This window comes from Brachionichthys hirsutus, chromosome 15, assembly GCF_040956055.1.
Source record: "Brachionichthys hirsutus isolate HB-005 chromosome 15, CSIRO-AGI_Bhir_v1, whole genome shotgun sequence".
Lineage (NCBI taxonomy): Eukaryota > Metazoa > Chordata > Actinopteri > Lophiiformes > Brachionichthyidae > Brachionichthys > Brachionichthys hirsutus.
The window spans coordinates 6,679,672-6,692,753 of record NC_090911.1 but is presented as its reverse complement, the minus strand read 5'-3'; the positions used below and the strand labels follow the sequence as shown (position 1 = coordinate 6,692,753).

The 13,082-nt window shown below is 40.6% G+C and overlaps 1 protein-coding gene across 1 annotated transcript; it reads left to right on the top strand.

Moving 5' to 3' along the window:
• Positions 1–251: 251 nt before the first annotated feature.
• Positions 252–10,025, top strand: wnt3a (wingless-type MMTV integration site family, member 3A). Its single transcript, XM_068749275.1, has 4 exons — positions 252–322; positions 4,516–4,757; positions 9,191–9,456; positions 9,546–10,025. The coding sequence occupies exons 1-4, from the start codon at positions 252–254 to the stop codon at positions 10,023–10,025; spliced, it is 1,059 nt and encodes a 352-aa protein (XP_068605376.1).
• The last annotated feature ends 3,057 nt before the right edge of the window (positions 10,026–13,082 follow it).

Sequence of the window (13,082 nt, the reverse complement as noted above, 5' to 3'; positions counted from 1 at the left end):
GGTCCGAAAACAGCAAGCGGCTTTTAACTTTTAATATTTGCCTCTCGAGTTCTGCCACGGTGAGTCGCGAAGGATCGGGTTTCCCCTGGTTCTAGGGGATAGAAATAAATCTTACTCGTCGTATATTCGTTTTTTGTTTTTTTTATTTGTTTGTTTGTTTTTGAATCATTCTCGTTCGGTTCATATTTTAGTGCGCGTCTGAGCGCGCATGTAGGTTTTCTATACCGGAGAGCTTTTGCGCAACTTTAAGGATGATATACCTTGGATGTTTCCTGTTGCTCTCTGGGCTTACGTACGTCATGGCGAGTTATCCCATATGGTGGTAAGTTTGCTTTTCATCACATCCCGATCGGATAGAAACGTATTTTTATTTTATTTTTAATCTTTGGAATGTTCGGGCGGGGGTTGTTGCGCGACATTTGGATACACCAATGGAAAAATTGGGTTTTGTGAGATTTGACGTGAGTTTATGAGACAAAAACACGTCAGTAAAATAAGATTGTTTAGTTCTAAAACTGTAGAAGAATATAAAGCAAGAGATTACATTTTTGTTATGCATTTTTAATTACAAGGACCTCAATATTTGCAGCACGAACGAAGCAGTTTCATCTAGAGCAGTATTATTCTTATTGGGTTGCAGCAGGTGCAGAGTCTGCGTGTGCTCGAGTGCGTGTGTGTTTGCGTGCGTTTGAGTGCGTATCGAACAGTCTATATGGCGCAGAAGTATTAAACGTGTGAAATCCTGGTTAGGTTTTTCACCTAATGTGTTTCTGTTATTTATGGTTCTCCTATTTATGTAAATGTTATATGACTAACCAGTGCAACATTTAAAATAAAGGTTTTTGCTTGTTTAATCAAACTTGGGACACATTTAACCAAACACAACTGAAGGTTTAATAAATAAATCAAATCAAATTAATGTAGGGTTGCAGGATTTGTTGTATATTCATATTCACAATATCTATATTACATCAGTCCACAACTGGTTTCATTTATATTTTCTCATTTTCAAGGATTGAAAATAATATGTTTGTAATACTACATATGAAAAATACTTCATTTTATTTAATAAAGCAATATTAACACAATGCCTGTTTTGTGCCTAATCCACAGGAATGTTCATTGTCTATCCTTGTCAACCATTCTCACAATCACAAATGTCTTTTAAGGACTAATCAAACAAATGGGGTGTGGTTTTATAATAAATCCTTCATTATTATTGCTTAGATATTAGGTGGAACCTAATCTACTGCCCTTAATGGGTCCCCTGTTGATAATAATGATGAGAAACTAATTACACGCACAGCTGGAAGGAAATCCTGATATAACTGTGGGCCTTCTGCATTAAGAGGTGAACAAAAAAAATCAAAATCAGTTCATTCCCAGCTCCAAAAGCAGGGAGGTTTCCATTCAGTCATTAAAACACAACACATTTCATGTTGATGGTTTGGTGTGGGAGGACGGTTTAGGCCTTGAGGAGCTAAATTGCTCTTTCATGCCTGCCAGTAGTATTTGACTGGAGATGCAGCGCATTAAACTGCCGGGAGTTGCGGACCTTTCCAATGTTAGATGGTGCGGCTTATGGCTCACTTTCAACAGGCTCTTTTAATACAGCGTGTCTCCCACCTTAGAGCTGCCTCTCCTGTGAAAAGCAACATGCCATGTTCTGCTGGCAAGCTGACCTGACCTTGGCTTTAAGCGGCCTGCCTCACTCCAACCTCTAGGCCACAGTAGCCTCTCTGGATAGGGATATGCACCGAGACAGGTTCATGTCTGCCTCTTCCCGACCTGCCATGACAGCCTGGCTGCACCCGTCGGCCCCTTCCCTAGTCCACCCCACCTTAGAAGATAAATACCTGGAGGTGAAAGCTTGCCGCACATTCCTTTTCCCAAACATATTCTCTTGATGTCAAAGTCGACTCCAAGGCCCCAGGGCCCACAAGTAAAGTGGTAATTCTAAAGTACCCTGCTTGGGCTTGCTGAAATATGCATTAAACCTGCGTTGGCTACACTTAGACAAGAGGGGGAAAGTCTGTATTGAGACAAAAAGTTAATGTGATATATGTTTTGCTTAAGTATTATTTGAAACGGTTGCCACTTCAGTGTTTATTTCACAACATAAACATGAGCATCATAAATCATCTGTGTGTGTGTGTGTGTGTGTGTGTGTGTCAATTATCCTGTGACTACCGTATTAGTTTCCTTGGATTAGAGATTTCTAAGAATTAGAATAAATACAAGCAAGAGCACTTAAAAGATGCCTGAAATGTACGCATAAATAATTGCAAGCGCGGATATTCAGAAAAAACAGGTCTTTAGGCAATAGCTCATTTAAAAAAATCACAAATCATCTCTGGTGGAACACGAGGAATGGGATTGGCTGGGATTACTCATCCCCACAGAGACAGACACAGAGGCGCGTATGAGTGGAGCAACTACATTGACTCACATCGATTTGCATGACATGGTTCAGGAAGATGCCTTGGATGAATTGCATGTGAAAGGACCCTCGAGCCTGCAACCCTGATGAAAAGTAGAGTTTCTCAACCATTAGCCTTGCTTTGTTTGATTTTATCCTTTGTACTGTAAAGATTATAATGATGAAGTTCACCCCAAAAAATGCAATAGAGGCTTCACAGATGCCACTTTCCTTTTTTGGGGGAAAATAAAAGTAGAGTTTTAAAACTGACAGGTGACCAGTAGTTCTGAACGATGTGAGCCCTGTGGAAAGTCGAATGATGAATTGTTAGCCAAGAGCTTCTTGGGGTTTGTCTTGGGATTGTCGTGAGTGATAGAGACAAAGCCAACGTCTGCATCATTCTGGGATGTGCACACAGGTTTCTGCAAGGAATGATATGCTTCAGGGTGTGAGGACTGACAAGGGCCAAAGAGAGGTCAGCTTGTAATAGGACAGCCTCTTTTTAGTGATATATGTTGCACACAAAATGCTGATATGTACTATTTCCTCGGAAGTAATTTTCAACTTGTCATTGCAAACTTGCCGGATGTCTTATTTATGATTGCCTCGAGTGGTCTGCGGATATTAGGAAATAATATATCAATGGAAAACCAGTGTGTCACATGACATTTAAATAAATACATTCATCGCCACCTGACAGACATTATGGCTGAGGTATTCAAAGTCATCATGTTATCAGCGGTCAGCCAGTTGTTCTGCCGTTTGGACATTTTGTGCGTCTGCATGTGAACTTTTACAGAAAGCAGCCTGAGGCCAGTGTCAGCAGTTTTGGTAATCTTGTTGTGATCAGCAATTAGTCCTCGAACAATGGTGAAACAGGTCAAGAGATAGTGATGTCACCGAGCGGCAAATGACTGCACACCTGCCCTGTCTCGGCATTCTGGAGAAGCTACAGTGACTGTGATCATGCCCGTATCATTCAAGGGAGGATCCGCAGAGAGTACCGGCTCTTTAACAGACAGTTGAGGTTAAATCAACCCTCGTCTCGATTGCCAACGAGCCATAACAGGAACTTTGCTATTAAATTATCAAGTTGTCAAAATGTCGATTTTTCATTACACGTCAAACTTCTGCAGCTCAGGTCAGTCGTCCATTACAGTCACGTAAGCAATAAAAATTCTGCTACATTAAACTTTCAAAATAAATCTTGATGAAATGTTTTTATGCATGTTATGTTTACACAACTCCTGGGTCAAAGTCCTGCACATGATCCAATAACCTTCCTGAATTAGACGCGTCTCCCTCTTTCTACCACTGCTCTATGGCATCAGCTCCAGAAATGATGCTTCAAAGGTAACTGGTATGTCATGTTCACAACACACACCTCCATTTGGAGTGACAACTCATGCTTACAACGCAAATGATACAATGCAGATCGCATTTATATGATTACTAGTTTCAAAAAGTGCTAATTGAATGAACATGGGAAATAAGGCCAAAGCGATGGAGAGAAAGCAATAAAGGTAGCGAGACAGAGAGATTAAATCTGTGAACCAAGTTTGCACTTGTTGTGTCCCAGAATACCTTCCTCAAAGGAAAACAGGGGGGGGGGGGGGGGGGGAGATCTCTGTTACACTTAATAAACTCTCTGAAGTTTCATTGTAGGCTTTGCACTCTTATTAACCTAAGCTAAAGGCCTGTTAAGTGTGCGGACACTTAATGACAAGGTGTGGTTTTCCCAGTTGTCATCTTGAGTTCTATGAAGACCTCTAGATGCATTGTGTACTTTCATCTTAGACAGAAAGAAGCACAGTCTGAATCTGTGTTGGCAAAGCTGCAATTTAAATATATACAAAGGCCAGGTGTCTGAAGAGAGGGTGCTTGAAGGGATAAAGGATGGACACCTAATGGCAGCATTGTAGACCGCAAATAACAAACAGTAAATATACTCAGATGCGAAAATGACTTTGCAGCAGGATGGAAATTAGTCTTGCATTTTAGTGCTGATAATTCATTACATAAGGAAAATAATTTGGAATATATAATTTGCAATCATTAAAACACACTGACAATGCTGACCTCCCTTCTCCTCATAGGTCGCTAGCAGTTGGCCACCAGTACTCATCACTGGGTACTCAGCCCATCCTCTGTGGCAGCATCCCCGGCCTGGTGCCGAAGCAGCTGCGTTTCTGCAGGAACTACGTAGAAATCATGCCCAGCGTGGCGGAGGGGGTGAAGATTGGCATCCAGGAGTGCCAGCACCAATTCAGAGGACGACGCTGGAACTGCACCACGGTCAACGACAATTTGGCCATTTTTGGGCCAGTGTTAGATAAAGGTAATGTTACAGAAGGATCCGTGCAAACGGCCTTCTTTGCAGTGAATGCATCTAGTTTCAGTGACAGTGCACTACACCGCTAATATAACAAGCCCGAACTATATTTCTGTGTTTGTGAACACAGTTCAAATCTCCTGAGTTCTTGGAAAGTCTTAGTTCAAACCAACAACAAAAGACCAGAACTGAAAAAAGAACCAATCTGATCCCTATGCTGATTAACTCTTCTATTAACAATTCTATATTCTCTCTTTCATATATTTGCATTAGAAAAGCTGCCCTCCCTGTGCGCATCCATTCATTATGCTCATTCAAATCCTTGTTTAAATAGACTTTAGACTGAACAAGCTCCGAGCAGCCTGTTCATGATATAAAGTACAAGGTTAAGAAGAGTGAGTTCTGTCTTGTTGGAGTTTTCTTTAGAAGGGAATTCCCTGGGATTGTTCTGTTGTACAATCCACAGTATTTCACCTAATACCTCACACAAGATTGTAGTTTGAGCTATATAAAGTTTTTCAAACGCCTTTCTCTTTGCCTGGACTAATTGTTGACTCAGACTGCAAAATCCCCACTGCACTATACAAAAAAAAAAGAAGACAGAAATCAAGAGAGAAAAGCTTTAAAAATCCGTACTTTTCTGAATTTAGTAGAATGTGTGGTTTATTTATTTTAAGATAAGGTCATATGACGACTCCAATATCTTGCATTTTAAAGTAGTACTTTGACATTTGGAAAATGTGTTGCCAGGTTTAAGATGAGCACACCGATACCACCTTTACATTTTATCTGACAGCTGTATCGGTCTTCTCACCTGACTTGGCAAATGAAACAAAAGAGTGCATTTCATAAGTCAAAGTAGTACCTTGAAGCCTTGAGCACAGCATTCTGGGGCACTCTATTTTTGTGAGTTCTTCATTTCTCGCCAACTCTAAAATGAGCAACAGGTTTCTGGATTGATAATGAGTGGAAATTATAGTTGTTGAGGGTCAAGGATGTAAACCTGTCACCCAGTTTACAAAAGATGGATGCGAGCACAGGGGGTTGGAGTTTAGTCGGCTCAATTGCTTTTAATAAACCTCTGAACCAGTTGATACAAGGGGCTTGAACTCAAGTAGGTGGCTAACGATAGGGGTTCTCAGTCCAATCCCCATTGTAGTGCAAAATGCAGCCACATCTCTCCCGTTGCCTGCCCTCTCAGGCCTAAATTGCAGGGGTACCAAGTGGTCAGAGAAGGCAGCTACTGGGCTTTAGTGAGTCATTTTGATTGGATTAAGGTCACAGAGGCCCTTAATAATGTGAGAGGTCAAAGTGGCTGGATTAAGTGCCTTTGTCTGAGACCGAGGAGAGTGACTCAGGGGCTCACAGGCCTTTGATAGCAAGTGAGTAGGGGAGGGCTTCCATTTCATTGGATTTGATTGATGCTGGTGTTTGTCTGTGCAAGAGGACCATTGTCGAGACTGGTGTCTGTTTGTCTTTGATTCAGACTGCTGTGTGTCAGTTTCCTCCTGCCTTGTGGTCGCCTGAAGCTGGAAGGAAGGGTAGTCTTCAAAAGTGTAGTTAGCGCGTCACTGCCCATGTTCTCATCACCTTCACAGAAATCAGTACAATTTTGATTTGTAGCCACAGCTCGATAAACAGAGAATGAAATAGAAAATAAAGACAGTCTCTATTTGTCGGAAATGCTCTATCACCTGAAATAAAAAAGGGGTTTTAGGAGTTGCTTTAATGGCCACTTGATTCCTCTCTCCCTTACATACAGCATGGTCTTCCCATCCCGTCGCTGCTTCTGTCTCACTCCACACCCCAAATCACAAGCCCTAAATCTAGGCTATGTCTGCGTCAGCCCTCATTAATTTACATTAACTAAAGTGTCAAAACATGCACTGCTGGAATCTGCCTGTGACGAAAGGCAGGAGAATGCTTCACATGTGCTTTTAAATCCACAGAGCCAATCCCAGAGGTGTTTTGCCATTCTTAGTATTTACAGAATACCTCCCCATATATATAGGTATAATCTGGCTCTGGATTATGAGTCATATGATCAGAATTAGTAAAAGCAACATTGCCGTGGAGAGTGGACAGCCACACTTTCACAGGCGTTCCACCCCACACAGGTATAGACATGCATCATCCCTGTTCTGCTTCAAACCATTAAATTCAAATGAGGCCAATTGGAAATTCCTGTTGTGTAATATGTGAATCACGTGGATGAGACTGCAAAGATTTGTAGCATGGCACCACTAATTAATCTACCTTCAATGCCTCTGGCGAGCCCCTGCTTTATACCAGGAAATAAACCAAATGATTAAACCAGAATCGTTATGGCCTACCTAAAGTAACAGGGAAATGGTCAGGGGATGTGGGTTATGACCTACGACCTGAGGATGAGAAAGTGTAACTATTTAGGATGAGCCAAGAGGTCTCTTCTTTTCATGGGATGCATGTCTCTCCATGCTGGGGGGAGGGAAACTGGCGCACCAGTATATCATTAACTCTGGGCAAGAAAGAAAGAAGGGGTGTGGTAAATGGAGTTGATGGGGGGACCTTAGCCCCACTCCCTGCTGGGCACTGCTCAGAGCACAATATCTTCGCAACCATGAGATTAAGCAGGAGAAAAAGTGCTTTTCCCCATTCACACGCCCTTTAGATTGTTTTATTAAACCATTTGAATAGGGATTTCCCCGTCTGCGGACAAGCGGGGTCCAGCCAATGCATAGTTCTCTGTTGCTATGACTTAACTTGCTCCCCACTAATCACTGGCCAGGGCAAATTTCATATAAAATATCTGGGGCCATTGTGGGACTAACACAGCGTGACAGTGGCTGCACAATAGGGGATTCAACCCCCAGCAGGTTGTAGGGACCACTTGGCTTGCCCGGATTTTGCAAAGTTTGATTGGAGAGGCATTGTCAAAGTAAAAGTGTTCTGAAATACCATAAATGATCATAAAATCCGGGACAACCGAGTCAGTAACGTAAGAGCAGGTGTTTTGGGGTGAAGTAAATGTTCTTATGGGAGTTCTCAGCCATGTATCCCCAGGTTCTATACCTGCTGAGTGTTTGGATAAAAGCATTTACGCTATTCTTGCACATCATACTGGTTGTATCTGACCTTGTCGTGTATGCCTTGTGATTATTATCATTTCACAAGATGTCCGCAGCCCATAATACCTACCTACCTTCTATTTTACAGCACTAGTTGGCCATAAGGCAACATTTCTAAGGGTGTTCCTCAGGGCACTGATTGAGGACCAAATTTCTTTTTCATTCAATAACATTCTATGTCAATGCTCATAATACAGTTTTGTGCCACAGAGATAAACCTAAATATGCCTTAAAACTCATCTTAATTCAAATAATTCATACTAGTTGCATATAAAGGGGAATTTCTTATCTGGTGGGGGGGTTTATACTACGTCTTACTTACTTCAAATTCTTAAATTGTAAACAGAACTATTAAAATATAATGGTATGATTTGTAGTTGATGCTCTAAATGGGACTGGAGAGAGGGGAGAATAATTTCTGATCTATTGTGAACAGCCGTGCACAATAGTAGTATACAGCAGGTGGTGTGGGATGCCAGTAGACCTTTTTTTTTTTTTGCATGGTTTTTCTAATGCCCTTTAGTCCTCAAACTGGTTGAAACCTGCTGCAAGGGAGGAGCCCCACTACTCCTTTAGCTTTACACTCTTTTCTCTCTCTGCTCTTCTTGTTCCTTAGACAGAAGCATTTGCCTTTTTATTACCAGTAATTACACACATTCAAATACACACAATCCAAAATATCACAATTGAAGTGTAACCCTTAGAGCATTACTCTCTCTGCGCATGTCTCATTTACACCTGGTGTTTCCTCTCGCTTTTTCTTCCTCTCTCTGCATCTTTTGTCATGACTGTGCAAGACCATACACGTACGTATATTCTAGGCAACATCCCTGTCGTAATGAATTCTGTGCAGGAATGCTGAAGCAATGTCTCCCTCTCTATTTATTTAGACTCTACAGGCCCATCTCTATATTGAGTCTCTTTTCGGTCCCCAAAGCATGTGGCAGTTTCCTTGCCATCAAGAAGCTTAATTGTCTCTCTTAATTATAGGCCTGTCAGGCTAGTTTCTTCCTCTCATCTCTCTGGAAGGTCTTGATCCCTCTGAGTCAACAGTCAGTTATGTCAAAGAAAGGCATATAGACCCTGCTGGCCTTTTACAAAGTGATGTGTCAGGTAATACAGCTATCCCGTGTGATGGTGAACAATAGTGATGAACTCTGGAGTAAGAACTATTTAATCAAAATAAAAAATGTTTGCCATTGCGATGAAATTTGTCTAAGCATAGTATATCTGCCTTAACAGGCGATGATCTGCTTTTTCTACTGATTACACACAAGTATTTTTCCGATCCTGCATTGCTTACAGATATATGAACTTCACTTTCTTTTCCAGCTACTCGAGAGTCAGCATTTGTTCATGCTATCGCCTCAGCAGGAGTAGCATTTGCAGTGACTCGTGCCTGCGCTGAAGGCTCGGCAACCATCTGCGGATGTGATACTCGTCACAAAGGACCCCCTGGTGAGGGATGGAAGTGGGGTGGCTGCAGTGAGGATGTGGAGTTTGGAAGCATGGTGTCTCGGGAATTTGCAGATGCAAGGGAAAATCGTCCTGATGCCCGGTCTGCCATGAATCGCCAGAACAACGAGGCGGGGAGAACGGTGGGCATTCTCAAAGCTGTAATGATTTTGATGGAAAAAAAAAAATGTAAATGTTATTAATTTAACTCATTGTTCTTTCGAATCCTTAGTCCCTCAATGACAACATGTTCCTGAAATGTAAATGCCATGGCCTGTCGGGCAGCTGCGAGGTCAAGACGTGCTGGTGGTCTCAACCTGACTTCCGAGTTATTGGTGACTATATGAAGGATAAGTACGACAGCGCATCCGAGATGGTGGTAGAAAAACACAAGGAGTCCCGTGGATGGGTGGAGACCCTAAGACCCAAGTACAATTACTTCAAGCCTCCAACAGAGCGTGACCTGGTTTATTACGAAAGCTCGCCCAATTTCTGTGATCCCAATCCAGAGACGGGCTCCTTTGGCACCCGTGATCGAACCTGCAACTTGACGTCCCACGGCATAGATGGGTGCGACCTGCTCTGCTGCGGCAGAGGTCACAACACCAGGACTGAGAAGAGAAAGGAGAAGTGCCACTGTATTTTCCACTGGTGCTGCTATGTCAGTTGTCAAGAGTGTGTGAGAGTCTACGATGTGCACACCTGCAAATAAGCTCGTCTGGCTCTCATCTTTGTCAACAAAATATTATGACTTAACAGGCAGAGGAACAATTCCAGCAACGTATCAAGACTTGAGAGACTGGAGTTCAATCTGACCCTGCGCATGGACTCCAATGGCAGGCAGCCTTGTGTTTTGTACTGTGTGATGTCACAAAGCATCATTGATACGAACTGTTGTCATGGCAAAGATGAAAACAATGTCGATATCTCTAGCTATGGTGAGTTTTCATGTGCTGTATAAGAAATGAGAACCAACAGCTAATTGACAAACACCATATTGGTGATATATTTTGTGCTTGTGCGTTTTATGTAGTGACTTTTGTTGAGAATAGAACAGCACCACTAAATTCTTTTGAGTCTATGGGCTAAACAATGAAAAAGTTGTGTGTGACGTGTATTCGTCTTTTGTTTTTACCACAAAAGGTTTTATGAGCAATGTAAAAGACACTCAAGAGCATGCATTCTCCCCCCTCAACATAATGAGCATGAATGTGATGTATGTATCTGATGACAAAAAATATTGTGTGAATGAAACTTTTCTTCTAGTGTTAATATGTTACTGATGTCTGGGTAAGAATGCACTTGCACCTGAGTGAATGTAGTAATTATGCTGCAACATGTTTACATCCTATAAAATTCCTAAGCTAATGAGCTAATATCTGCTTTAAATTACTAACATTATGGGGAGAGTAGCAATGAGCCACATCAATTGAATATACTGTATGCAAAACAAGAGTACAGACTGTCTGTACGTAGCCTGAAAAACCTGGAAATACACAGGCCATACTTTTAAGAGTAAGGACGCTTTGAACAACATCAAGTGTTATGACCGAAGACAGTTAAAGACAAGCTCCTGTAAGTCTGCGGTGGTCAGAGAGCTACAAGCGAAGGTCTGCACTTGTGTCCCTTTGAGAAACATGAAGCATCTTATCCTTGTTTTTTCAGTATTAGAAATGTCTTCCGACTGGGCACGGGAAAACTGCTTGTACAGAAGGGGTTTTCCAAATATATGCGTGCGCATACGTACATATATATATACACATATGTCTTCCTTTACTCGCATACAATATTATTTTGTTAGATAGATGTTAGTTAGATAGGTCAGTTTTGTATTTTTTAATATAGATAAAACACAAATAACAACCAAACTGTAAACTAAGCTGCATCACATAAGCTCTATTTATGCAGCATAATGTGCAGTTGCTGTAAAAAGATGACCAAAACCTGCATGTGATAACACTCAGTTGTGACTTCTTGTTCCCCGAACTAAACAAGCAGCGCCACTGAAATGATCACTACTTCCCTTATTTTAATGCTGCTAAAAAATATGTTAATGTGTGCGTGTGGTTTTACATAATTAGTGTGTCTTTGCCTGCTCATGCCTTATTCTTGCATGCATTGATTCTTTCTGTGAAAGACAGTTATGTAAAGTTCAGAAAAAAATGTGAAGTTTCAACTAATTCTTGCATAAAGTAATTAACCAAATAGACCAAAATAGAACTTATGTTACCGTACTGTCTTTTTTTTTTTTTTAAACATCAGGGCAAAATTATTCATGATGCTCTTCTTTAATTTCAGGAAAAAACATGTAATTTATGTGGACATTGAGAAACTACTGAAAGCTGAAACGAGGCATCTGAACAACACATTGTTGACTGAGCTGTTTCACATGGCCTCAACTTTGGAAAAGATGTGTCGTGTCCCTGCTGAATAATTGACTACCAGATTTGAATTAAAATGTTCCCTCCATGATTACTGTTCATTCTGACTGAAAATATTAAGCGAGTAGACATAAGACTCACATTTGAACACATCTTCAATAAACACAACAGTAACATTTTACTGACCTGTTGGGTTGCATTTATTACTGTACACATGTTATCGATTGCCTGTCTGGACAGTTGTTTTAAGTTTTTAAATCCAAAGTCTTGTACAAACTAGTTTTTGCATTTTTATGGATCTCTAATATTGAATGTTTTTATAATTATTTATTTTGTGCTATGTACATATTAGTAAGTAAAGGTATCTATTTGCAGAATTTTTTTGACACAGCATTGAGACTGTAGTTTGTTTTTTGTTTGCCCTACTGCCTGTAGTAGATTTTTAAAGTTAACTCTATATAACACCAAAATAAAACAACATAAACAAACCCATTGTTGTTCTATTGTCTATGACTGCACTTAAAATGCAGTATAAGAAAGAAATTATGCGCAGCCAAACATGGATCATTGGTGCTCGGTAAACTCTGACCCTTGGGGATGACTTTAGAGAAGCAAGCGTCATTATCATGCAAAGAACATGATGGAACAATAATAGATATCATGTAACACTAATGCTAAGTTCCTGAGTCTTCAGTGACCAGATGCCACCTTGTCCAAGCACAAATTCAGGTCATGGCTTGAGTAGCAGCTTTCTCTGGTTTTGAATGCAAAAAATACTGATGAATAAAATAAAATAATTAAAAATGAAACTCTGGTGATGAATAATGTGAAAATGAATGATTATTAATTAATGTTACAGTTCAACTATGAAACTGAAATGTTCCTGAAATGCTTTGCAACTCAAAAAAGCATGTCAATATAAATAAATAAAAAGGAATAATTTCACAATAGAAAAAAGACAGCATACAAATGCTTCAATTGGAATGAATGAATGAATGCTATACACTATTAGAGGAAGACCAGTGATGATTTGTTGAAGAGCATCCTTGCTTAATGTCAGAGGCTGAGCAAGCATTTTGACCCAATAATGCAGAGCAGAAAAACTCAAAAGTAGTCTTAAGGGTGTTAATAAAATAAAAAAGCAACAAAATACTTAATGCACAAACAGATTATACTGCTTGACGGGCAGGGTGCCTAAAACAGATTTAATGGAAAAACACTGCCTTAAACACAAAACCTAGATATGCAAACATCTCAAAGTGGATTCGGCTGGATGCCCGGTAAAACAAACAAAGAAATCACAGCCAAACAAAACAACAACATCAAAAAGCAAATAGAAAATACTCACCACACAGTAGCAGAGGAACACAAGGGCAAACACAGGCGGT

Coding starts and splice junctions, on each gene's coding strand:
- wnt3a (XM_068749275.1), top strand. CDS start 252: ATGATATACCTTGGATGTTTCCTGTTGCTCTCTGGGCTTACGTACGTC. Junction 323..4,515: donor GCGAGTTATCCCATATGGTG/GTAAGTTTGCTT, acceptor TTCTCCTCATAG/GTCGCTAGCAGTTGGCCACC. Junction 4,758..9,190: donor TGGGCCAGTGTTAGATAAAG/GTAATGTTACAG, acceptor TTTCTTTTCCAG/CTACTCGAGAGTCAGCATTT.